This window comes from Eublepharis macularius, chromosome 7, assembly GCF_028583425.1.
Source record: "Eublepharis macularius isolate TG4126 chromosome 7, MPM_Emac_v1.0, whole genome shotgun sequence".
Taxonomy (NCBI): Eukaryota; Metazoa; Chordata; class Lepidosauria; order Squamata; family Eublepharidae; genus Eublepharis; species Eublepharis macularius.
In genome coordinates, this window is record NC_072796.1 from 67,104,285 (window position 1) to 67,131,332 (window position 27,048).

A 27,048-nucleotide genomic window follows, 5' to 3' on the forward strand; every position below is an offset into this window, starting at 1 on the left:
TACAATTTTTCATACCATTTTTGGCGGGAGGCTGTATAATCTTCGGCTTGACTCATTTGTGCAAGTAACACTGAGCTCTCTGCAAACACCTTTCTGCAGTTCACTTTCTCCGAGATTATGGCATAACATGCCTTGACTGTTGTTACCTATACAAGGCTGATGTGTGAAGAATTTCTGTCATGAGGCCATGGTTAGGTTTAATGACTTTCTGGTACAGAGCTCTAGGAGTCTGATAAGATCAAAAAGAGAACTTGCAAGAACCTTTCTGACAATCTTCTCTTTCTCCTCTCAACATCTTTCAGTTTTTTAATCTTTACCTAAAAATCACCATTGGATTTATGTTGTTTGGGCTGTCATACAGTTTTTCCTACAAATTTATATAGAAACTGTTAACATATGAAATATGCTATTAGTCACATATCTGAAGGTCACAAGGTCCTTATAGCTGTATCATATTCTGATTTTTTTTTGCATACTAGAAGTCCTCAGAGATTCACATGCTTCATACACATGATTGAGAAACTGACGTTCAGACAACTGTGTCAATTTTATGTTTTGAAAAATCAATACATCAGGAAGCGCATGCAAAATATTTTCTGAACATGCTAATCTTCACAATACCAGAATCTCCAGATACACTAAAGTTCTAATTTCATGATATTACTTTTACAAAGCCTTTTAAGTAACATACTGTATCTCTCAAGATGACATGATGAAACTGCCCTTTTAAACAATCTTCTATTAGAGATTATTCCAAAAGATCTTTCATTGATTGTCAGGCACATTAAACCCCACGGGGAAACTACCAAAAAGAACTACTCATCTTGAAATTTGATTTATGTTGATACCTAGCTGCCATATTAACATCTAAAAGGGGATCTGAAGTCAACAGAAAAAGCTGACTTTAATTGCACTTGATATCTTAAGCATATATAAGCAGCAAGACCTGACAAGGCATGACCATGCTACATTCATTTATGTCATCTCTGATAAGAAGGAAGGCAGGGCGAACTGTAGTTGGCGGTGAAAAGGCCTCAAGGAACATCACCTAATCCTAAGTGCCCAAAGGGGCCTCACTGACACTGAATCCCAATGAATTCATCACGCAACTTCCAAAAACAAATCCTACATGGATGCCAGTACTGAACTGGATATCATTTAAATTCTAACAATGAAAAGCATTTATTTTTTTAAAAATGTAGTATAACATAATCAAATTGCATAAAACAGCAATTTATCCTGAAGACTTTCTTCAGCACTGTTGATTTTGCTAGTGAATAAACAGATTAAATAAAATTACTAAAACAGTGATTGTTTAGAGTCAGATATACTTAAAAGCTTCTATTTTGGACACCGCTTATTGCCGGGTTGCTTAAATCCCTCCTACAAAAGTGTCTGTAGTAATGCTTTGGCCTAGATTTTCTTTTAAATCTTGAGTACTCTTAGTTCTAAAAATAATTTTAAAAACTTGAGTGTTGAAGGTTTATAAAGGGCACAGATTCATTTGCACAGGATTTCATCATCCTCTGATTATTTTCATTCCTATACTGTTAACTACCCAATCTCTCCTTATGCCATTGGCTAACCTTCTATGATATCACCATGAGACTGGGCAGGCAGATATAATGGTTGCCAATAATCTGGGCTCCAGTATATGGTTTAGCAGCTGAGTTCTAGCTGGAAGTGAAAGGAGCTTAAAGTCTTAATTTATAGGCAATGAACAAAGTTTGTTTAACCTTTTAAGATGTGTGGTTCTGGAACATTTTAATTAAAAGCGATAATAATCCTTATGTATGTAACTTTATCTAGGACTAGTATTTTGCGGGGAACCCAGATATATAATTAAGGTGCTGCAAAATAAGTGCCACAAATTCACCTACTCCAATATTTTTCTGCCTGACTCATGTCAGGTGATTAAATTTGCAAGTTACACTGTGACCATCCAGCTCAGGTCATTATGTCCAATATTTCTTTTTTTAACTGAAGATATTTGCACCAAATGATTTAAACGTAGGACTTCTGGTGGGGTATAAAACACAGCAGAGTGTCTGGGACTAGGGAAATCTCCAAGATCAACTGGGAGCCACCAAAAGACAAGGCTGCTGCAGGTGACTGCCTCTTTAAGAAATCACCACCCACACTAGAGCTGATAAGCAGCATCTTCAGAAGTAGCTTGGGGACAGATCCCAGATGCATCAACAAGTAAGTTGCTTCAAGCATGCATGAGGAGTAATGCTATCTTTAAAAGGGCTAGAAGGAGGCCCCCAGCTACCCACTCCAGGCTGTGAAGGGAGGGAAATAGTTCAAGGGAGAATTTGGAACTCTCAAGCCCCTTTCCCATCCCCCTTGACATTAACTGGGCACATCCTAGGACTAATGTGACAAGGAAGGCAGAACCCCCCCCCCCACCCACCCACACACACACACACAAATCCTCAGCTCCCAGGACAGATTAGAATGTCAGTGAACCCATTAAGAGTCCAGCTTCTGATTTAAGTGTGCTGTGGGGTTCTACCACATAAAAAATTTTCTGTATCCCCTTCTCATGCCTGCATGCTTTTAAAACAAAAGCTGAAAAGAAACCAAAATAGCAGAGGAATCTGACTCTGTTATGGGAATATTAAAGATAGTGGCCTTTACTATTGAAGCCATCTCAGCTACACTGTGGAATCCACCTTGCGTTTCAATGACAAAGGCAGACCTCAAATAATGTAAATAAATACATATTAAAGACTAAATTCACTTCGGAAGTTTCAGCAATTTAGAAAGCAATTAAAAAGTACACACTGAAGATTTAGCTGTACTAAATAGAAAACTTTGAAAGGAAGGTGACCGAATTGTGGACCTCCTTTAAAATGATACAGGAGGAATTTACATTATTCAGAACTGATTTTACTTTCATTAAGATATATAACCAAACAAAGAATCTACTTTGTCTCATTCTCTATCCCCAGGTGAAAATAAGTGAAAAGATTTGCTTCACACTCCATTTAGCATTGGGTGGCTTGGCTCATCTTCCTAATCAAGATGTTTGCAGAACATCTGCTATCTGGCAGTGCCACAGTGGTCTGAATTATGCAAACTGAAGCCAAAAGATAGATGGATGGGTCCACCCAAGCTGTCCTGTTGGCACCTGTCAACATTTCTAGGGATGGTCTTATCGTTGGTACATGACACCAAAGAAGATTGCGCTAGGGAATTTGAACACTTCTAATAAATGCTGGAAATGTAGGAAGCATGAGGGCTCCCTCTATCATATGTGGTGGTCGTGTGAGGTAGCTAGGCAGTACTGGGGGGAAATAATAAGAGAAATGAGTGAAATTTTACAATTTCAAATAAATAAGAACCCAGAACTCCTGCTACTAAACTTGGGAATGGAGGGAATTCCAGCCCATCATAGGACGTTGATATTTTATATGACAGCAGCAGCTAGACTTTTGTATGCGCAAAAATGGAAAGTACAAGAAGTGCCAACTATTGAAGATTGGACCTACAAATTGCTGTACATGGCAGAAATGGACAAGATGACAAGAAAACTGAGAAATCTGGACTCAGGGCAGTTTAACACAGATTGGGAGAAGCTGAAACAATATCTGGAGAAGAAATGGGAGGTGGGAGGAAAACTGTGGCAGTTTGAGAACTACTGAAGTATAATAAAATGTAGAGGGGGTGACTTTACCGGGGGGGGGAAGAGATAAATGTGAATTTATAAGCAGTTAGATTAACAGATTGATATATATATAGATATATATTGGTTAATAAATAGAATATTGATAGAAAATAATTAAGGATAAGGATTAAATATACGGATTGAGTAATCAACAATATTTTCTTTCTTTGATAAGATTTGTATAATGCACCAAACTGAATGTATAGACGAGTCAAATTGATTGACTATGTGACGAGAGTTATATAGAATTACCATAAAAAGATAGAATGAGTAATACATAGAGAATAAGTCAAATTGTTTGATTTAAATGTGTAAGATTTTTATGGTTTATGATATATAGGTTTATGATATATAGAAATATTCAAAATTGGAAAATGGGATAAATTGTTTATCCAAGATGGAAACAAAGACTTACAGTTTGGGTATACAATAAGAAAAGTAGTTAAGGATGTACTGCTTAGTATAATGGAGAATATGTATTTGTTTTAGATAGAGAAATTTAATAGAAGTAAGGGAAAAGGGACAAAGGGTTGGAAAACTGTTGGAAGTCAACAAAAGGGGGGGAAAGGGAGGGGGTTAGAAATGAAAAATTTGGGGAAAATTGAATGTAAATGTAAAAATAACGGATTCTAACCCAATAAAATTTTTTTCAAAAAAAAAACATTTCTAGGGATGGTTGTTGTGGGTTTTCCGGGCTGTATTGCCGTGGTCTTGGCATTGTAGTTCCTGACGTTTCGCCAGCAGCTGTGGCTGGCATCTTCAGAGGTGTAGCACCAAAAGACAGAGATCTCTCAGTGTCACAGTGTCTCAGAGAGATCTCTGTCTTTTGGTGCTACACCTCTGAAGATGCCAGCCACAGCTGCTGGCGAAACGTCAGGAACTACAATGCCAAGACCACGGCAATACAGCCCGGAAAACCCACAACAACCATCGTTCTCCGGCCGTGAAAGTCTTCAACAATACATTTCTAGGGATCATAATTCATTTATTCCACTTAATGCCCCTCTTCCTTTGAAGAAGCTTTCAGAAGCTTTCACATAGTTCCCAGGCAATTTCCCACCCAGCTCTGCTTCGTTTTGGCAACACCAATGCATTACGCATATCTAGGGCTTCTGGACCACTTGTGACACATGCAGAATATTAGGCAGAGTGATTTCTATCACCATGGCAGACAGCACCCCAGATTATGCAGGATGTTGTGTGTACCTGAACAGTAGGGCTGAGTACTATGGAAATGTTCTGGATGTTCATTTTTGTTTCCAGCTCCTTTGCAATGACGTGGTCCATGTGCACAACCAGCCAGGAAATCAGGAGAAGGTTACACTCAGGCAGCTCTTTCAGGAGGCGCTGGCACTCTTGCACTTTCTCAGCCTCCGAGCTCTTCCCACAGGCATCTTCAAAGCGGGGCATCAGCTCTTTGGTAAGCAAGTTTTCAGGCAGTTCTCGCAGGTACTGCTTCAACAAGCTGGCTACAGTGTTGGGCTCATACTCCTCGAGATTTGGAGATTCTTCTCGATCATAGGCTGCTTTCAGCTCATCCACCTTTGATTTAATCCCTTTTAAAATATCCAGAATGAGTTTTAGAGAAAGTTAGCCAACCAAAGGTACAATACACTTATGCGGCTTTTTACTCCGGACAGCTGTCATCTAAACCAGGCTTATATAACACACCTTAACCGCAGAAGCTTAGAGTGGGGCAATAACCTTATTAAAAACTAATCCAAATACTATAAAAGAAATGTAATACACATGAAATTGCACCCCTTGTTTACTAAGCCAAGAAGTCTTACAGTGCCCCCAGAAAGAGTTCAGACTTTGCTGAAAGAGGCAGAAGAAAGCTGCGAAGCAACCACTGAGAATCTCTCTCTGCATCTTCTTTTTCTTACAAAGATAGTGTCTGTTTCAGTTGCAGAGCAGCAATCACAGCTTTGAGAGATTCTCATATACCTTTTATGAATCGTCTCCAGCCACAGTTTAGACAGTGCTGCTAAAAGATTAAAGCAGCAGTCAGTATTGCAATAAGAGATAACACCTATTGTTTGCCTAATGCTTGGTCGAAGCTACACACTTTTTCCCTATCTCACACTTACTGCTAGGCACACAGCTGTTCTTTCCAACCTAATTAACTAGAAGAATCCAGGAAATCAACACAGCAAAACAAAAGGAACAGTAAATTGCTTATATGATCAGTGACTATTAAGTCTTGCAGTAGCTGAGATTTTGATTATGCCTATAATAAGAGTTCAGTTGAGGGCTGTAAAATCTGGTTTTAGGACCCATATAGGAATTTTTTGCTATCTTGCAGGTTACTGATCAAATACTCTGTGAACATCTTTTGGTCCATGCTTCTAATTTGTAATAAAATATTTCCATTTAATCAAAGTGTCTTGCTTCTTTGAATAGTTCTGACTTTGCCTGAATGGTTTCTGATGCTCATGAATTCTCTCACAAGCCTAGAGAAGGAGAAGTACCCAATTTTGTTACCAGCAGAACCATACTTTTCACTACCTTGCACATGCAAGAGCAGGGACTGGACAAAAGATTAGGAAACTCAAAATATTAAAGACCATAGAGGAAAAATGATGGGTTTCCAAGTACAGTGACTGCCTTCGCATTTATGTAGCACTAACCTAGAATGTTCACACATAAGACATCTTCAAAACATTTACTTCCAGTGCAGTTTTATCTCTAAATTCTGCCACCGAATGTGGCGTTCATTTCTTGTCAAAACAAAATGTGCATTGCATTTAGATCACTTGCATGATTTGTCTCTCACAGGTGGCATTCACAATTCCAAATACAGCTGTATAATTGAATAAATGACTGAAATCATTGTTACTTTTATGTAGGTCGAGGCTATGCAACTACTGAAAATGCTAATTATCTTGGCTTTACTACCAGGGTGTTTTCTTCAAATTCAAGCTGTAATCTTCAACTGCTGCTCTACATTCTTCTTTTTCAAGATGCCTATGAACAAACACTTTGGATATAAATTTCTTTTGGAAGAAATAAAAACAGCAGCACAGAAGCAAAAAATAAAATAAAAATACGTTCTTTCATTCTCCTGTCTGTCAGATCACTATTTTACTTAAGGCATCTTCACAGACAAAATAAATGAGAATTTATGACAAGCTCCACTAATAAAATATGTAGCCCCACAATATCTCTAACTACATGCCTATGGCTATGATCCTCAAACAATTTATACCAATACAGTCTCAACAAAGCCACTGGGACTACTACAAAATAAGTGTTGTAAGACTGCAGGTAAGAGGAGCCACAGGTTTACACTGCAATCCTGTGGAGAGCTCCTCTATTCTAAGCCCACTGAAATTAATGAGCTTACTCTGAAGAAAATCTGCATAGGACTGCACTGTAATTTTCCTTGTCACAAAGGATAAACTGTTTATTTTTACAGCTGCATTCAGCAAACAGATGGCTGAGAAAACTGCTTGAAAATCACAAGTGCCATGCTAGGGAATGCAAATTTCAATGAAGTCGATAAACTGCTCTATTTTTTCATTTAACCACTTCTGCTGTTCTATTCATGGAACTTTTCCAATTATACTTTCAGGTCAATAGCCTTTCAGTCTCAAATTCAGAGCTAGTAATAAATGATTGGAAGTATATCATTTAGAGTAATTGCAAACATCTATGTAGTTACATAAAGCTACACCAATTACTGAATGTAGGGAGTGGAAGACCTAGAGACCCCAACTATGTTACACTATGAGGAAAAGCATAGAAGATCTTCCATCAAGTGGGCCACTGTACCTGAAACTCTGTAGATGCCTTCACATTTCATGCCGTATTTCTCTACATAATCTACACATTCCCGGAAAACAGCAGGCAGGCGGATGCCATCATATAACATGGTCCTTTCTGCTGCATCTGCCAGAGGGATGCCAAACACAGGTCGATACCTAGGGACATCCACCTGGGGTATCTCTGTCTCCTGAGTTGGTTTTTTCTTTTTCTTCTTCTCTTTCCACTGTTTGACAACATCTGCTGCTGTTAAGTCCTTTGATTTTTTCTCTTTATGCTTTTCCTCTTTGTGCTTTTCCTCCTTGTGCTTTTCCTCTTTAGGTTTTTCTTTTATCTTAAAATCCTTTTCCTTCTTTTTCGAAAAGCTCGGCTTCTTGAAGACATGGATCCCTTTGGAGCGCTTTAACTTGGATGGACTTTCGGCTTCATCTCCAGAGCTGTCTTCCTGGAAAGCTGCATACCCTTCCGCTGTTTGAAGAAAGAAGGTGAAATGGTAAGAAATAACAAATATTTAATTAATCCAGAAAAGGTAAAAAACAAAACAGCAATGCTGAGCAAACTACCAAACACTTTACCTTTTGCAACATTAAACAGGACAGTTTACTTAAGGCCAGTTCTAGTATATTTACTCCACAAAGAAAATACATTGGGGGGGGGGAAGCATACACCGATACAAACACCTCTAGAGATTTCTCAGGAATGATCTGTTAGGTAGAATCACTGGATTATCTGTTGACATCTAAGCATGGATGTTTCCTGCAAATTTGCATTCCAAGCTATAGAACGTATTTCAGATACTAGTATGAAGTTAAATCCAACTGATTTCCATGGGATTCTTTTTTAATAATAGGTTTGGGATTGCAGTCTTGATGTTTTCCATATGAAGCTGGAAGATATATATCACTAAATACTTCAATATATACTTCAAAATCAACCAGGAATCAATGCTACATACAGGTGACAGGTACAAACCCTACATATCTGCTCTTTTTAAGCCCCTGGAAACCAGTATCTAGTATATGCTCTCTGCTCCTACTGTTATATGCTCCTGAAGTAAATACTAAAGTTTCACACTGCTTTAAATCGGTTGCTTTTGCAAGCATACTTGAAAAAAATGTAAAGGATACTGATCAATCCTTAAAATCAATGGCAGTTTTGCTTTCAATTTCAATGAGATGTGGAAGACTGCATTTGAGAGTACTTAACTGTCCGCTCATTGAGAACAGGCTAATCCAGATATTCTACAATATAAATGCACACCTTCTAAAGAAAGAAAAAAAACTTACTTTTCAATTCAACGGGCAAAGTTGTCCCAAGCATCCTGACACATCACCAACTACTTGTGTGGATTATTAAAGATTTCATTTCTACTGTCATAAGACAAATATTACTTTCGCTGCAAATTACCGGGTACTATATTGCCTCTGAAACAGATGCATAGGAATCTAAAAAGCTACACCTCTTCTGTATCTAGCCCTGCCTATCCTGTAGGCAAGAACAGGAAAATAATTACATGGGGTTTTTTTTGTAAATACACACCCATCATGAAACACAGCACATGTGCTAAAATAGGAAAGGGGGAGGGGAATTGCATGCAATGTTTAATTTTGAATGCTCTTAACATCATGGATAACATCATAGGGCTATTTTAATGTTGCAGCATAGTTAACAAGCTGCCAAAGTGATAGTAAGGATTCCATATTCACTGTAGATATAGACCTCCTGGAATTAAAAGATGGATGTGTGGCTACAACTGTACAACCATGGCACACCTTTGCAGAAGTATGCATAATAGAAGATGAAAATCAAGATGCTTTCAGACCAACCAAGACTCGAACTGTGATTTTTTTAAACTCCCCACCCCCCCCCCCTTGTGCCAGAGGTCTAGTTCTTGCCACTGTCCCAGTTCTTCCCTAGTCTCTACTTCCAATTCTCTTTCTTCAGTCTGCAACAAAGAGTTAAACTCTCCTCTTAACTCATAGATTCTTATCCCTGCACATAAACTGATGGCACCTGCTGCTGACCACCAAGTGTTTTCCCATCATCTCTCTCCATAAATTTCACCCTCCTTGTTACTGTTCCTTCACCCCCAAACGCATTTAACGTGATATTAAGGAAGGTAAACTGAGGGAAGAGGGATGTAGGCTGAGTGTTTTTTTTTTCTCTCTCTCCTGATACAGGTATTGATAGCCAGATTGTGGCTGGGAGTATGAATCTAAGGACAAGAACCTCTTGATCAGCTGAATTGACCTGGTAGACACACCAGGATGTCTTGCTTACTTCTTTGGGGTTTTTTTCTACACTGTTTGTAAATTTGTTTAAAATATATTTTTGATAAGCTGCTTTGTGTGCCCATTGGGGAGAAAAGCAGGATAAAAAAAATAAAGCTGTACTCTGACCTTTCTATAATCTTCACCTCTGTCCTTCTCTAAAGATGTCAGACTTTGAACCAACAGCTGTAAGTTATCTAATCAATAAACTCAGTAAGTAAAGTGACAGTGAAATATTACACCCATAATTTGTGGCTCAAAGTTTTTATTATTCCTGAATGCCTATTGGCCATTCTGGTAACACAAAATTATAGCTGCATTTTGATGGCCTGTTATAAAGGCACAAGATGAAAGGCAACTTTTTACATTTAAAGTAAAGATCCTATAATGTCAATGTTCCCATTTGCAACTACTTTTAAAACTTAGGGGTTATGAAAGCTCTAATATTTTACAAACAGGAAATCTGATGAATGGTGAAACAATTTTTTTAAAGACTGGTATAAATATTTCATTATATTTGATATTTCATAGACATTTCATTGTAACTCAAGCAGTCCTATCAGCTTAGGCTCAAGGATACTGACAAAAGTTCTGAAACAAATTCACATGCATTAAAAATGCATTTCTATATTATAATAATTTTTAATAACCATTATGAATCAGTGTTATATCCATATGATTATATTCAGCTAAGTATATTGAAAAGTGGTATTTTTTTCTTCTCAAAGTAATTAAATGAAAACCAAATTTCTATTTACATTGATGGTACCATGTACATAGATAAAAATCAATTAGTAAAGAGAGCATTTTTTAAAACCGCACACATTGGGACAGGGTCTTGAAGCACACAGTAAAGTATTAAAAAAACACTACTGTTGCATAGAACTATCATACAAATGGAAGAAAATGACCTACTTCTTTTCTCTTTCTTCTTAAATTTTCCTTTTTTCTTCCCATGATCTTTTTCATCATCAGATACAATATCTGGAGGTTCATGCAGGCTGTCATGTGGAGGTGAAGGTTCACCAGTTCGATATAATCCAGGGAATTTTGTTGGGCTGATTTCTTCAGAGCTTGGGGTCCGGGCAAGACTCCCACTATGTTCTACCCTGCGGTGTTCACTGGGGCTGCTGGTGGGAGGCAGGAAGCACTCCGTCATTCTTACTCTCTGACCCCACAGCAAAGCAATATCCTGTTACCTGTCCATACTGCCTGCAACAAAAGAACACAATACATTAATTATTATTGTTATTATTACTTCAATTTATAAACCGCCCATCCTCAGGGTCTCTGGGCGGTGAACATCAGTTAAAATCAATAGAAAGTATTTAATCAATGTTAGAAATGCTGAAGGTTTGCTTAAATTTTCTTTTATAAACAGCTATCAATCCACACTCTTATTCCACAATATACAAATGTACATTGAAAAGAAAGTGCAACACCCTAGTACAAAACACCCTAATACAAAATATTCTGCACTACAAGTAGATTTGTCCCTTATTTCAAAATAACAGAATAAGCCACATCATATCAATAGGACTTCTCACAATAACACACAGCTGCAAGATCAGAAATCTGTAATTAAACTGCAACCATGCACTTAAAACTGGAGACACAGGAATGAATTTTTATTTTTATTTATAGTTTTATCTGATGATTATTATTTTAATGGAGCAAACTTTAAGTCCCTCTTGAGCTACAAAGGAAAAAGCAGGATATAAATGTTTCAACACATTCATAGAATCATAGAAATAGAATCAGAGTGGGAAGAGACCTCCGGCATCATCTAGTCCAATTCCCTGCACAATGCAAGAAATTCACAAATATGTCCCCCTCGCACCCCCAGTGACCCCTGATCCATGCCCAGAAGATGACAAAAATTCAATTAAATGCAGCTGTAGTTTTCATAATTGGTTAGAGCAGCAGTGTGCAACTTCCTGAGAGGTCAAATATTGTTATACTTTGATATATGCTCTGTGGATGTGGCAGGATATGTACTCTCTTTCCTTCTTAGCACAGTTCTAGCCCTGCCACTTGAAAGCAAGCACCATTTTTTGTTGGCAACACAATGATGATTATGTGGTGGCACAAAGGGGGTATGCTTTGTTGTGAGAAGCGAGCAGAAGCACAACCAGACAACATCTTCATTGGACAATATAGCGAAAATCTTGGATCTGTCATCAGGCTCCAAATTTGGAATTCATAGGCCACATCCAGCTCATGGGTTGTAAACTGCCAATCTCAAGTAGATAATCACTTTAAATCTCTGTCAGATTGTCCAGACAGTTTCGGCCACAGAAAACACTCTGCAACTGACAATTTCACTAAAACCAGCCAGTTTCACAAGACAAAAATGTATCAGAAAATCTGTACCTAGGTCAAGCTAGAAGAGTGTAATGTACTATCACCCACATTTCCACTTCCACAATTTCCCAGATATTTGATTCTAGATTCAGATACCCTACTCATGTTGTTTTTTACTGATTTTATTTTAATTAGGTTTTTGCTGGGACAAAATGCCTAAAGCTGCATCCAGATGTCACAACAAATTCTGGTTTGTTTAAATCAGTTTGCTGAACAAACCCTGGTTAGTCTACCAAGCGTATGCTACATACCAGAGTTTGTTCTTACATCACAGTTGCCTACTTTTCTACCTCCAAGAAGAATTTCCAGATGCTATCCCAAACTTTCTGGTATTGCCAGGCTTCTGACAAAGCCTCACTAAGTATACAGCCCATTTCCCATTAGACAGGTACAATAAGGGGGAGGGGGTGAAGATGGGGAGACAGTGGAGGGAAAAACAGGGTTTCTCACCTGTAACTGTTGACCGTCGAGTCTCTTCTGTGCAGACATACATTGGGACTGCGCAGGCTCAGGCCAGCCGCAGAAAAGATTTTTCTAGCATCCAGAGATGTGAAGGGGGCGCTCGGACCCACTGCGCATGCGCGCCGGTGTTCCTGCCAATTTTGAATGTATATATATATCCGAGCGTCCCCGCCATTCCCTCAGTTCACCTGAGCCGCCGGAGAACCAAGTTAGTCAACCAAGCACTCACAGCGGGGTAGGTGGGAGGGAATGTGTGTCTGCACAGAAGAGACTCGACGATCAACAGTTACAGGTGAGAAACCCTGTTTATCGTCGTCGTCCTTCTGTGCAGCCCCACATTGGGAGAATAACTAGCATCTCACCAATGGGGGCGGGTGTGTCTACTTGAACAAAGAATGCAGGACAGCCGTGCCAACAGCTGATTCACGCCATGCATTCACGACCACAGGATAATGTTTGATGAAAGTGTCTGCAGTGGACCATGTTGCGGCTTGACAGACGTCCCGGAGCGGCAGTCCTCGCAGGAAGGCAGCAGAAGCAGCTTGTGCTCGAGTAGAGTGAGCAGTAAGCAACAAAGGACACTGGACTCCAGCTTGCTGATAACAAAGTTTAACTGTAGACACAATCCAACGAGAGATGGACTGGGCAGAAGCAGGCAAGCCCTTGCAAGGGCCGGAGTAACACAAAAACAGAGCAGGAGATTTCCTAAAACATTTGGTGCGATGTAAATAAAACAATAAAGCACGTTTCACATCCAAGGTGTGTAGCATCCGTTCCCCTGGGGACGAGGGTGTCGGAAAAAAAGAAGGGAGGACCACCTTTTGCTGCAGGTGAAATTTGGAGACCACCTTGGGCAGAAATTCCATACTAGTGTGGAGCATGACCGTACCAGGGAAAAACTGCAGGGAGGGTCACACCTCAGAGCAGACAGCTCCTCTACCCGTCTAGATGACGTGACTGCCACCAGAAAGGTGGCAGTTACTCTGTGTGAGTAAAGGCAAGGGACAGGTGGATAGGGGCTCAAAGGGCCGGAGCATCAGTTGGGAGAGTACCAGGGACAGACTCCACTGAGGAATCGGAGGGGTCCTAGGAGGGAAGGTCTTGAATAGGCCCTTCAGGAACTGCTTGGAAAGCCAGTGTGTAAAAATGGTCTTCCCATCAATCTGCTCATGGAAAGCAGAGATCGCAGCCATGTGTACCTTAATTCTCGAGAAGGCAAGATCCTGCGAGCACAAGTCCGGGAGGTAGTCCAGAATGATAGGTAAGGGACAATCAATGGGAGAAATCCCCTTGGGGGCCAACCACCCGGAAAATCGGGACTACTTCCTCTGGTAGGATAGACGAGTTGATAGTTTCCGGGCATTCAGAATAACCTTAAGAACCTTTGAGGAGAGGCCTATGCCAGAGCGCACAGGAGCCAGGCAGCCAGGTTCAGAACCGCCACATTGTGGTGCCTGACCCCGTCCCTGATCAACAGGTTCGGGGCAGGTGGCAGCGCTAGGCATCGTCCCTGTGAAAGGGAGAGTAAGAGAGGGAACCAATCTTGGCGAGGCCACCGAGGGGCAATCAGGATACAGTGGGTGTTGAAGGCCCTGACCCTGGAGAGGACCTTGTGCATGAGCAGGAAGGGTGGGAAGGCATAAAAGAGACCTGGGGACCAGGGTATCTGAAAGGCGTCCCCTAGCGAGCGACGGCCAACACCGGCCCGAGAGCAGAACAGTGGAGCCTGTTTGTTGTGGGCCGTGGCGAAGAGGTCGATGAGTGGAGTACCCCATGTGCGGAAGACTTGGTGGAGGTAAGCCCTGTTGAGGCAAAAACACCCTGCTCAGTATGTCTGCTGCGGTGTTGAGCTCCCCAGCAATGTGAACGGCCCTGGGAAGGACGTTGTTGACAATGGCCCAATTCCAGAGAGTCGCAGCTTCCCTGCAGAGCTTGAGCGAGACCTTTCCTCCCTGCTTGTTGAGATAGTAGCAGGCCGTGGTATTGTCTGACAGGACCTGAACCCTCTTGTTCCGAATGACATCTGCAAAAGAAGCAAGGGAGTAACGGATCGCTCTAAGCTCTAAGAGGTTAATGTACATGTTTGCTTCAGTCGGGGACCAGATGCCTTGGGCTGACAGCTGCCCACAGCGACCCCCCCATCCCAAGTTGGAGGCATCAGTAAAGACAGTGACCTCTGCCAAGAAGGGGCCAAAAGGACAACCTTCGGACAGGTTCTCAGGGACAGTCCACCAGGCCAAGGAACGCTGTATCACCCTGGGGATGGAGAACTTCTGATACTGGCCCATAGTGAGGGGGTTGAACCTCCGGATGAACCAGTTTTGTAGAGGCCTCATGCGCAGCCATGCAAAAAAGACCACCCCTGTGGAGGAGGCCATAAGGCCTAGCAATGTCTGAATCAAGAGGGCAGGCTGGAACTGGTTGTGCATGAAATGACGGGCCAGGGAGGAAAGCCTTTTCAACCGATCCGGGGGTAAGTAGGCCCTTCCCCGTGGCGAGTCGAAATGGACCCCTATGAATTTAATGGCTGTGCCCGGAGATAAGACAGACTTGTCCCAATTCACCACTAAGCCCAACCTAGTTAGTACGGACAAGGTGAGCGTAACATGATCCCGGAGAGAGTCAGCCGAGGGTCCCACCAGGAGCCAGTCATCTAAGTAGGGGTAGATAAAGCATTCCCTTGGCCTCAGATATGCCACCACAGTGGCCATGCACTTTGTGAAAACCCTGGGTGCCGAGGCCAGCCCAAAAGGCAATACTGTATATTCATATACAGAATCCCCATAGACAAACCGCAGATACCTTCTGTGGCCCTCAAAGATGGAGATGTGGAAGTAAGCGTCTTTCAAGTCTAAAATAGCTAGCCAGACGCCCACTTCCAAGAGCTCTATGAGCCTTGTCAGGGTCAGCATCCGAAATTTCTCAACCTTTAAATAGCTGTTAAGGCCCCTAAGGTCTAAAATGGGCTGAGACCCTCCATCTTTCTTATCTACGAGAAAGTATCTTGAATAGAATCCCCAAGGGGAAGTAGCGACATTGACCACTCGAACAGCACCTTTGTTTACCAACTCCATAACATTATTATGTAAAACAATATCCCAACATGAAGAACAACGGGGAGGGGGTGAAAGAGGAGGTGCATCAGAAAACAACAATTTGTAACCACGGGCCACAATAGACAGGACCCAAGCGTCAGAGGTAATAAGTTGCCAACAGGGCAAAAAGGGCCGAAGCCTGTCCAAGAAGCGGGCAGTAACAACAGTGTCCTTGGAGGCCAACTGGGGAGCGTCCAGGCCTAGTCAGAAGACAGAAGGCTTCTGCACGGATGTCGAGGGTTTAGGTGAGGGGGGCTGCTGCCTCCTCTTGGACCAGCTGGAGCGCCTGGAAGAATGACGCTGCTGGGTCGGGTAGGATCGGTGGCCATATGACTGGCCCGAGAAGAACCATCCTTGACGCTGTTAGTATGGCTGGTAAGGGGTCTGGTAGGATCGGAACCGACCGTAACGATACCTCGGTCCTGATGGCTGAGCCGAAGGAGCGACTCCCAGGGACTTGGCCGTTTGCTGGTTCTTTTTCATCAGCGAGAGGGACTCATCCGTCTTTTCTGAAAAAAGCTGGGGCCCCTCAAACGGGAAATCCTCCACCTTCGCCTTCTTCTCCGGTGGCAGGGCCGTGGACCGGAGCCAGGCGTGTCGACGCAAGACCACTGAAGTCGCCATTGCACGCGCTGCAGAGTCGGTGGCGTCCTTGCCTGCTGTCATCTGCTGCTTTGACAGCTTCATAGCCTCAGCCTGAAGGGCCTTGACCAGGTGGCGACGATCCTCTGGGAGGTCGGAGAGATAAGAGGACAGCCGTTTCCACAAGAACAAATTGTAGGACCCCATTATAGCTTGGAAATTTGCTATGCAGAATCCTAAGGAAGCGGATGAGTAAGGCTTCCTGCCCATGCCATCCAGTTTCCTGCCCTCCCGGTCTGCCAGAGCCGAAGAGGAACCGTATCGGAACCGAGCCTGACCTTCCTCCGCCACGATGGAAGAGGACTTAGGGTGAGTGAAAAGGTACGGACAGTCCTCCTACTTCAAACAATAGTACCTTTCGACCTTCTTTGCCGTCGGTGGCAGGGATGCCGGGGTCTGCCAGAGCGCAAGAGCATTATCAACAAAATCCTCCACAGGAGGGAACACCACCGAGGCGGGGGATCCCGAATACAACGCCTCCAGCAGTTTGCTTTTAGGCTTGGAGGTCGTGGAGGCAACATCTTTCTCCAGCGCCGTGGCCATCCGGACCATCTGCTTGGCGAACATTCTGTAGTCGTCATTTGGGGACGACGAACGGAGCTCCCCTACGGTGTCATCCGGGGAAGGGTCAGAAGCCACATCCGAGGAATAATCGGATGGGGATGCTAGGCCTTCCTCATCCTCGGAGTCAGAAAATTCCGCCGGGTCTGCGTCGGAACCGAAGCTGGACGTCCCGCTGGAGCCGATGGGCAAGGCCCGGGAACCGAGGGATGCAATTGCACTCTAGCCGCAGGAGCAGGTGCAGGTTGCATGGTTGACTGAGCCGGAGCGGAAGACAGCGGAGCCGATGGATGTTGCAGGAAGGGAACGGATTGCTGAAACCAAGCCACAAAATCCTGCCAGGAGGTCATGTTCCCCAGCCCACGGACAGGCTGCCAAGGAGGTAGAGGAGCGGGCATCTGAGCAGGCCAGTGAAACGGCGCCAGAACCGATGGGGTAGGCTGCATCGGAACGGAGACCTCAGACGGCGCCGGAGCGGATGGCAAGGAACGCTCAAACGACTGGTACGGCTCCGAGAGTGGCGGGAACGGGACATAGTCCTCCGATAGTGCTGGAGGAGGTGTACAAGGAGGCGACGGGGTGTGTAGACTCACCACGTCGTCGTCAATCAGAACCGGCCTGGATGGCGAACCGGGTCGCACAGTCGGGGTCGGAGATGGGACACGACCCTTGGTTTTTGACTTGGACTTGGCCTTTTTAGATGGGGGCTCCGAAGAAGCCTCGACGGCCGAAGTCTTTGACGATGGCTTCGAAGACGATTTCAACGTGGAACGCTTCTTAGCCTTCCGGCTAGAAGGACGATCCATGGAACCGGAGTCAGATCGGCCCTCCGGAACGGGTTGCCCCGTCGGTTCCGAGGGGAGCGGCTCCAGCGATTTCCGAGACGGTGCCGGCGATGGAGCGGCGGAGTGGGGCTTGTCTCCCAATGAACCCGACGGCTTGGGGGGGAGAAGGTTGGCATCCCACAGGAAAGCCCGGAGCCTGGCCTTTCGATCACTTCTCGCTTTCGGGGTAAAGGCCATACACACCACACAACGCTCCACAATGTGCCCCTCGCCCAGGCAGATGAGACAGAGCTCATGGCCATCCGAGTGGGTCATCTTCGTGCTGCACTTCAGACATTTCTTAAATAAAGCTGTCTGAGACATCTCGGAATGATATTTCCCACAAGATGGAACACAGGAAAATATCGTACAGCACAATCCACGATGAACAAACTCCGAAGAGACACAGAGAGAAAACAAGTAACGCTAGAATAAGAACCTTTTCGAACAGCGGCAAAAAAAGAACTGAGGGAATGGCGGGGATGCTCGGATATATATATACATTCAAAATTGGCGGGAACACTGGCGCACATGCGCGGTGGGTCTGAGCGTCCCCTTCACATCTCTGGAAGCTAGAAAAATCTTTTCTGCGGCTGGCCTGCGCCTGCGCAGTCCCAATGTGGGGCTGCACAGAAGGACGACGACAATTGCCAAGCTACCACCTTGCTCGCCTTGTTCTTGTCTATGGATACCTCAGTCTCCCTTCCCTTTTAAGGTTTTTTATTAACAAAAAATGGAAATATATAAATGATACCTATATATTAAAAAAGTTTATAAAGTACCAGTTCCCTTTCCAGTGCTAATTGATTAAATATTATGGCCTTCCACCTCTCTTGGTCATTGCCAGCCACCCTCCTCCTTCCTCAATTCTATCCAACATGACTGTTCTCTGAGAAAAAAAAAACAGATCTTTTACACACACAAAGATTTTCTTTCTTGTCTTTTAAATTTGCCTTTGGGAGAGGCTGAAGTCTCTGAAACATGTTCTTGCTTGATGGGTCATCACTAGCAAGGAGGAAAAGCATGCAGAGAAGGTGGAGCAGCCTGAGAAAAGCATCATGAATAGCTGAATGTAGTCAGAGTGACAATGATTTCTACTGGTCTGTACTTATTTAGAATTTTTTGCCACCTTTTTACAAACTTGTCAGAGATGGGTTACAAAATAGAAAAACATTAAAACATATTAATTAAAATCAATCTTTAAAAACCCAGCCCAGCATAAAAACTGACCACTGACAGCTTAAAATATCAGTTCCTGATTAAAATTGTTTTAAAAAGTCAATCTCTTAATTAAAAGTCTAACTAGAAACATTTTTATCTGGCACCTAAAAGAAAAGCTCTGAGGGGAAGAACATTCCACAAGTGAGATGTCAATACTGACAGGAGGAATACCATATTTAGGTACTTGCAACTAGTAGCTTGCAACTCAAATCCATCCTCTCCTGACTTTTCTAGAAGGGAAAAAATACCCACAGAGAGAAAAGTAAAAGACTACACGAGTGGCAGAGCTTTCTCAGAAGTCCCCTATCCCCATACATTGTTGATTTAAAAAAATACTACACAGGCAATACAACACAGATCTGTCCAGGATCCTGACAAATGTAAATTGGTTTATTACTGAAAGTGGATGGGAATAACATCAAGATAGAACAATTTATCCTCTAAATTCTAATGCATGTTCTATGGAAGACTGTGATTTTTTTTCCAAGCTGGTTTTAATTGATTTTTATGCTTTGTTTTTAATTAGTGTAAACCTGACAACCCAGAGCAGAGGTCCCTAGTACTGTTGCATATATGGACTCTTTTGTAATGTGAAAATGTGCAGCACGCATTACCACAAAACGGCTGCCTTGGGAAGTGGGCAATCTCAAAATATTCACAGATTCCAACTTCCAAACCAAGCATCCTATTATAATAGGTACAGCTATTTCTGAATAGGTGCTCCCTAGGGGAGCAATCTGAATCCAAGATTCGGGGGGGGGGGAGTGAGGGGTTTGCTGATCAGGCTAAATCCTTCTTTCCTGACTCAAATGAGAGAATCTCAGATCTGATCCAGGAACCCAGATCCAGCTCCCCAGATAAATCTGGGAAACATTTCAACTGCTCTGATTTTATATGGTTCTTTGGTTTGATGATGGTCCCCTTGTTTCACTTTGGTTCTGGCGGGATTCCATCCATTCCCTTGCTACAGTTTGGTTCTGCTGGAATTCCTCTTACATTTGGGAGTGTGCCTTTGGCCACTGACAACCTTGTCCCTGTGTGCTTCCCCCTGAACACCTGCTTGGAAATGTTTCCCCCATAAGAGAGTGACCGAGCAGCTTGTCCAGGGGGCACTAGGGTTTTGGAGGTACTTCAACTTGGGTCTGTCAGGCTTTCTCTGGGTTGAGCTTGCATTTGGTATTGTGCCTTTGGACACTGACAGTCTTGCCCCTTCTAACTGTGCTTGAGAGCTCAATTAGAAATGTTTCCCCCATAGGCAACAACAGAGAATGGTTGGGGACACCTTATTCAGGAGCCCATAGAACTAGACCCCAGGGTCCGCTCTTCCTGAAATTTGGCAGGTCTTTAGAGGACAGTCAGGAGTAGGTTCCCTGCAAATTTGGCATTTGCTTGAAAACTGCCCCCTCCAGCCCCCTTGATAGCCTCCAGACAGTTTTCCCCTAGGGAATAATGGCAAAATAAAACCAGGTTTCTCTGCTCTGTCTTAACAGGATTAGAGAGTCCTGGATTTTTTGGGGATCCCTGAAACCCAGATCTGGAGTTTCTGGATAGATGGATAGATACACCCTTGCCACACTGGTCATCACTGACCTAGAGATATTCAAACAGGCCTGCTAAATTTTCAGAGAGAAGAGATAATTTTAGCAGTTCTTCTAAAGATCAAGTTAGAATTATTTAACTCTCCAAACTGCCCCCCTCCCCAGTATGTTCTTCAATGGTGTCAAAAGGGTGTTACATTGCTTAGGATGGCAGTGTAAAGCATATATATTTTAAAATTCCATACCAAATACATATGGAACATTATAAATTACACATTTTATGTTGTTAAAGCAGTAAAGTAAGTTTGACAGGAAAGTAAGCATTGCATATTCCCCCCCCCCCAAAATATCTGCCATCCCAACAGTACCCATACCCATTCCTCAACCCATACTTTCCTCATGGCTTTAAAATTTGAAGACATTTGTACATCTCTGTCTCTGTGCACAGTCTATTTCCACCATGGAACCTGGAAATTCTCTTAAGGCAAACTAGAAGCCTGCTTGGAAGCGCCTGCCTTCAGGCTGACGCAGTTATGTAAAGTACACTCTGTCTTCTTGGTTCAAAAAGTACGGCATATGTAAACTACATACTGGTAGAACAAGTTTCATTTAAAAAAAAAAACAGCATCATTGCATAAAAATTACTAAGGCACCTCCTAATTCCCAGATGAATCACACTGTAAGTATTGCTAATGAAAGTCCCACAAAGGCCCTCTACTGAAGTTTCACAGGCAAGGGTGAACTCAATAATCAATTTATAGAGAGGCTGAGCTCTTTGGGAAACATAGCCATGTATTTCTATTTTTAATGGATTTTTTCTTTATTTAAACTATAAACAATAACATAAAAGTTACAGACAACAGAGGATTAAAAAAATTCTAAAAAGAAGACACACTAACAATACATAAACTAGTGAAAAAAGAAAAAAAACCCTTAAACTAAACTACAGATTAATAAAATACTCTTCTCCTTAGACACCAACCAGCCTGCCACCGCCTACGTTTTACGCATGCGTAAATAATTTCCCTTCCACGAATTAGCACTGCTGACTTGAATCCCTCTACTGCCATGCTCAAAAAGTGGCCTTGGGTAAGCCTCTCAGCCTCAGCTCCCCAGCTGTATTGTGGGGATAATAATAACTTTGACTATGTTCACAGCTATGTTCTAGACTAATCGGTCTAGAAGAGCAGTATATAAGCACCGTGTTGTTATTTGTACTAGTATTTTATATGAGTTGGCTGCACTTAAGGTATGTTGCAATATGCATGTTCTTAAAACTGGTATTTCATACAAATATACAAATGTATAAATATGAAAAAAGAGTTGCAAGTGTTTGATTACATATTTATCACGCTACAAAACTACAAATGTAAAATCTCCAAAAACTGAAAACCATACAGGAAAAAAATGCCTTTACCCTGGCAGGGGGAGGGGGAGAAATGTTGGGGGAAAGTGCAATATATACAGTACTTACTTCTTTATCAAACTTAAAATTCTTTTACTCATTTAGCAATGTAACATGTAGCACTTAGGTAAAGCATTTATAACTTAGCATTTTAAATTGTACTATTTGGTATATTTATGGAAGTAAAAAATATAATTGCAACTTTACCCAATACTAGTGAAAGAACTGCAATCTACTGCACCCTATACTATTTTAATTTTTGCCTAGAGGCGGGGGGGGGGGGAGCTGAAGGCGGAAAAACGCTCTCACAGAGTCACAATAGTACCAGCATATTTGGATACTACTACATTAAGGTTTACACCACTGAAAACACTGAACTCTTTAACAATGTAGTATCATTGAATACAATATAGCATATTATTGTTTATTCTTATAACACAGAATAAAGATTCTTGCATGTTTCAGGGAATCCAACTACTTTTTTATTATTGCTTGTGAGCTGGTGATCAGCTGTTTATGATTTCGCACTTGCCAACTTGCTCAAGTTCATGAAATTGTTAGGGTTCTTTCATAACACATTTTTGAAACATTGTTTATGAGTAGCTCAACACATCCTGATTAAGAGACAAAACTGAAAAGGGACTATGTTTCCTTTTCCCCCAAAGCCGTTATGCCAAGTGTCTCATAGTCATCAGTACTCAAGTACAAAGGAAACTAAGATCCATATGGGACAGAATATTGAGTGTAGGACTTCCAAATCCACTCAGTTCAAGAAGAGGGAGGGAGATCCACAGCCTGATGTAAACAATATAGGTGGAGTGTTCTTGCTTCCAATGTGATTCTCTAATTCAAATGTTAGTGAAGCTGTGGGAGATCCAGCCATGAGGGAAGAGAAACAAGACAGCACTGGCAATATACAAATTAGTCTACAGTTTGATGTCCTTCCAAAACTTCAGAAAAATAGCTGCAAATTACAACCAAGATCACTGTGTGTGACCAGAACAATGTTTTTTGAGGGAAAATCTCTCGAGGATCAAACAGAACATCACGTATCAAAAGAAGGCAGTCTTGGCAGGTTCTCTGTGGCACTGCAAGGTTACAAATACCTCCCCTATACAGAGACAGACCAACTGTATCTCTCTCATCTAGTGCAAGAGTTTCCAGTATCCCAAGTAGGACTCTTTTTCAACCTTATTAGAAATGCTGAGGAAGCTATCACATCTTCCACTGCTGATAATCAGCATAATCACAAACTTAAAACATCTTAAACAACTGATGATAAGGTTTATCTCCCTAACATATAATGGTAAGTTTGGGTTGACACCAAATTCTGTAACAGACAATAAGAAAACTGGACTGGAAGTATTACATGTGTATAGTATTGTATATAGTGTGTATGATATATAAGAATGTGGAGCTCCATGTACTTTCACAGAATGTAGTAGGAAAGGTTGTAAATGTAAATTTCCTGAGCTTGGCCAATTTATTTGTACCTTTGATTGTCTCTTGTTGCAACAGACCTGGGCTACAGATGACTCTTTTTTTGTCCAGGATTTTGATACTACCTCTATCAGCAAAGATTCCGCTAGAAGCAGACTCCAAGCTGGTAATGGATGCCTCACTAGCTAAAATGACAAAACTAAAGCATGATGTGTACTTTGGTCACATAATGAGAAGACAAGATTCTCTGGAAAAGTCAATAATGCTAGGAAAAGTGGAAGGCAGTAGGAAAAGAGGAAAACCTAAAAAGAGATGGCTTGACTAAATAAAAGAAGCCACATTCTCCCGTTTGAAGGATCTGAGCAAGTCTGTTAACGATAGAACGTTTTGGAGGTCTTTCATTCATAGTTGCCATAGGTCAGAGGTGACTTGACAGCACATACACACACACACACACACACACACACACCCTAGAAGCAAATTGGTTTCAGCTTCCTAGTTGCCTTCCTATAGCTCTGGCAATCCTCCTTCAAGCTTTCAATTTTTCACTGCTTATTGTAACTGTGTATATTCTGTTGTTTCCTACTGTTAGGGTTTTTCATGCCAGCTGCAACAGGCTGGATGCCATTCTGAACTATGTGACATTCATTCACTAAGGAGTTCACCGATTACTGTATGGAGACTTTAATGCTAGCTTAGGTGCAAGACATGAGTATTTGCTTGGCTCTAAACTTTGGAGGGGAGAACAGGATGTGGATTCCCCTTTTTTTATAGGTAGCAGTCCAAAGACAATAAGGTTAACTTTGTGGGATTTAGGATAACCCAACTGTCATAGAGAAGGGTTAGATGACCAAAGAGACTATACAATTGTCACAGGTTTTTCAAGGAGCCCACGAAGGCTACACAGGGTAACGAACTGCCACCAGTTCCTCTTAACTAAGCATATGCTTAGAGGCTGAGGAACAAAGTCTCCAGCCTATCTGGGTGTGTTGGTTGTTAATCAAGAAGTCAGCCCTGCAGGGTTGGATGTTTGCAGACTGAGTTCCACAAAAACAATTATTTAGTAGCTGTAGGCAAATAGGCCAAAGTAACGGATTCAGATTGAACCCCCAAACCCAGTAACACCATAAAAGTATCCTGAACTAAAACTCTGAAACCAAGAAACATGCCAACAGAGGCCAGTTTCTTGACAACTTACTGTTCTTGGGTGAAGTGTTACTAATTATGCTTTAATTTCACAATCATTTTGGGATGGGTCAAGAGTTCTAAAGTGGGAGATTTTCATAGAGGTAACCATCTCTCCCTCCAGATAGTATTGGATTTCACCCGGGTGGTCTGCCCTGTCATGTCTATTGGACCACCAGTGGGGTTTCATGGGACTGTGACTAAACTAATTAAATTGACTCAGGTACACCCACACCAGGCTAAGGCTCTCCTTTTAATTCAATCTTGCTGCTTGCTGAAAGCTAATGTTATTGTGTCCCTACAGTGGAACATGGGATGCAGAATTTCAAGGCATTATTGGATGTTTTGCGAGCCCTTTACATTAGGGACTTGAGCCCCCCCCCCACCTTTCCTATTCTTTTAGGTCTGACAGGGGTTGGTTTGATGATGAGGTTAGGCAAGCAAAGAGAAAGGTGGAGGCTGCCCATCACTGTTTTCAGTGAGTTAAGTCAACACCAGCATTGCAGATATAGTATCACAGTTTAACACTACAAACACATCCACATACCTCCAAAATAGGTAATATAATACAACATAATCCTATGCAGAGTTACTCCAGTAAGCTCACTGAAATCCTAAACCCATTGAAATTCTGAATTGGATTGCACTGATACAGTTCCATAGAGAATGGTGATGGTACAGACTGCACCTTGTGGAAGACATCCATTTAAAGGAAATATTAACATGCTAGCTTCTAAAGAAAGAAAACAGGATCATTTACCAATTCTTATTGTGTCTGCTGCTAGGTGTTATATACAGAAAAGTACTGCTCCAGGTTTCAAAGCTCCTTAAGAGAAAAAGACACCCCTGGTTGTTTCCAAAGTACCCTCTCTCTGTGTCTGTGTGTAAATACCGCTCCCCCTACAACACACTATCTCAAGATGTCCCAGAATTACAACTGATCTTCAAACTACAGAAATCAATTTCCCTGGAGAAAATGGCTGCTTTGGAGGGTGGACTTTACAGCATTATAATTCATCAGGCTCCACTCCTAAATCTTGAGGAATTTTCTCAATCTAGAAATAGAAATCCAACTTAGAACATGCAGAGAAACAGGTCAGTATTTGAACTAGGGAAATGGGAAAGGATTGAAAAGATGGTTGAAGAGTGGGGGAACCGCTGAGCCCAACTCTGTCGACCTGCAAAACACCATCAGTATGACTTTACAGGCCTTAATGAACACCCAGATCCCCAGCCTGCAACACACTTCCCACAGGAACTCCGGCAAAAAGCTCTTTTCCAGTGAGAGTAGCAACGGACACCCAATTAAGCATCCCTCTTGACTGCATATTCCAAGGGCCTGCTGTTGCAATGTGTCCACTTTAGAAAGTACGTTGACCACCCAATTAAAATTCACAGAGCAGGGCAGTTAAAGGGCATTAACGTCTGAACCAGCTCTAAGTCTGTTACACTTTAATCGTCCTGTCGAACTGATGGGAGAAGGACCTTAAGAAGCCAGCTTTAACTCAGGAAAGCTCATATTGAAATAAGCGCTGTTAGTTTTTCAAGGAGTCATCGGGCTTTTATTTTCCTCACTGGGAAGTCAATGTGAGCAGCCACAAGATACAGCGAATGAAATTAAGAGGACTATGAAGCTTTCATTGCGTGGCCCTCGAGCAATCCTACGCCTCCAACCTTTAGGACAGCCGGAAAGAATGGGGGTGGCGGAGAACGACTCAAGTCTGCGCAGGCCTCACAGCTACGAATCTCACCCCGTGATCTAAGAGGGTGCTGAGGGGATCTCTGCGCGCATGCGCATTTGTCAACCATGATCAGCGCCCAGAGGCAGTCACATTAGACCCCCCCCCCCCAGGAATGGAACTACTGTGGGAGAGAAACCTTCACGCGTGCACCATGGCCACGATACTGACCTGAAAGGGGAACCCCGTCGCTCGCAGGGCGGCTATTGGAAACTAGGATGCTACTTGGCCCCAGACGCACCCCTCTTCATGCCCCATCCTACTGTTACCTGTTCACAAGGTCGGGAGTAAGGACTACAAGGAGGCAGTTCTTGGGCGCATGCGCATATACCCTCTTCGCTGCTTCGGGTCCGTTTCCTCCAGCCTCTAGGAGACCAAAGGCAGAGGTCGTAATTAATCGGCGCACGCGCGTTACTCACTGGGAAGGAGGGCGCTCTTCCTCGGAGAAATAGAAAACGGGAAGGCGTTGTTGCGCCTGCGTGTCCGTGCCCAAGAGGAGCAAGCATGTTCGAAGTGGTAGGTCTTCCTGTTCTCTACATAAGCGGTAGGAACCTCTGTTCATGCTTCGTTCGCACCTTGTCTTTGTAGTGCATTCCGGGAAATGTAGTTTTTTTTACCTAAAGTAGTGTGAGGCGGAAGGGAAATAATTTACGCATGCGTAAAACGTAGGCGGTGGCAGGCTGGTTGGTGTCTAAGAAGAGTATTTTATTAATTTCACGGCCTAGTGAGGTGGGATTACTTCACACTGAGGAGCAAGAAGTGGCACGTTTTTGGCAAAGCACTATGACGACCTCTTTTATTTTTCCTACGCTTCCTTCCAAACTTGCGGTTGTGGATTACATTGTAAATAAATAGGTAATCAGTGAA

The 27,048-nt window shown here is 42.6% G+C and overlaps 1 protein-coding gene across 5 annotated transcripts in view; it reads right to left on the reverse strand.

The window, feature by feature from the left end:
* RALBP1 (ralA binding protein 1) overlaps positions 1-26,702 on the reverse strand; it is a 41,208-nt gene extending 14,506 nt beyond the window's left edge. Inside the window, exons 1-4 of one of the 5 annotated variants that reach the window (XM_054984392.1) lie at positions 26,601-26,702; positions 10,621-10,917; positions 7,445-7,903; positions 4,877-5,226 (exon numbers count right to left, since the gene is read on the reverse strand). In XM_054984392.1, the coding sequence (XP_054840367.1) occupies positions 4,877-5,226; positions 7,445-7,903; positions 10,621-10,864 (1,053 nt within the window). In that variant the 5' untranslated portion in view covers positions 10,865-10,917; positions 26,601-26,702. The other 4 variants (XM_054984393.1, XM_054984390.1, XM_054984391.1 and 1 more) reach the window with 4 other exon arrangements.
* Positions 26,703-27,048: the final 346 nt, after the last annotated feature.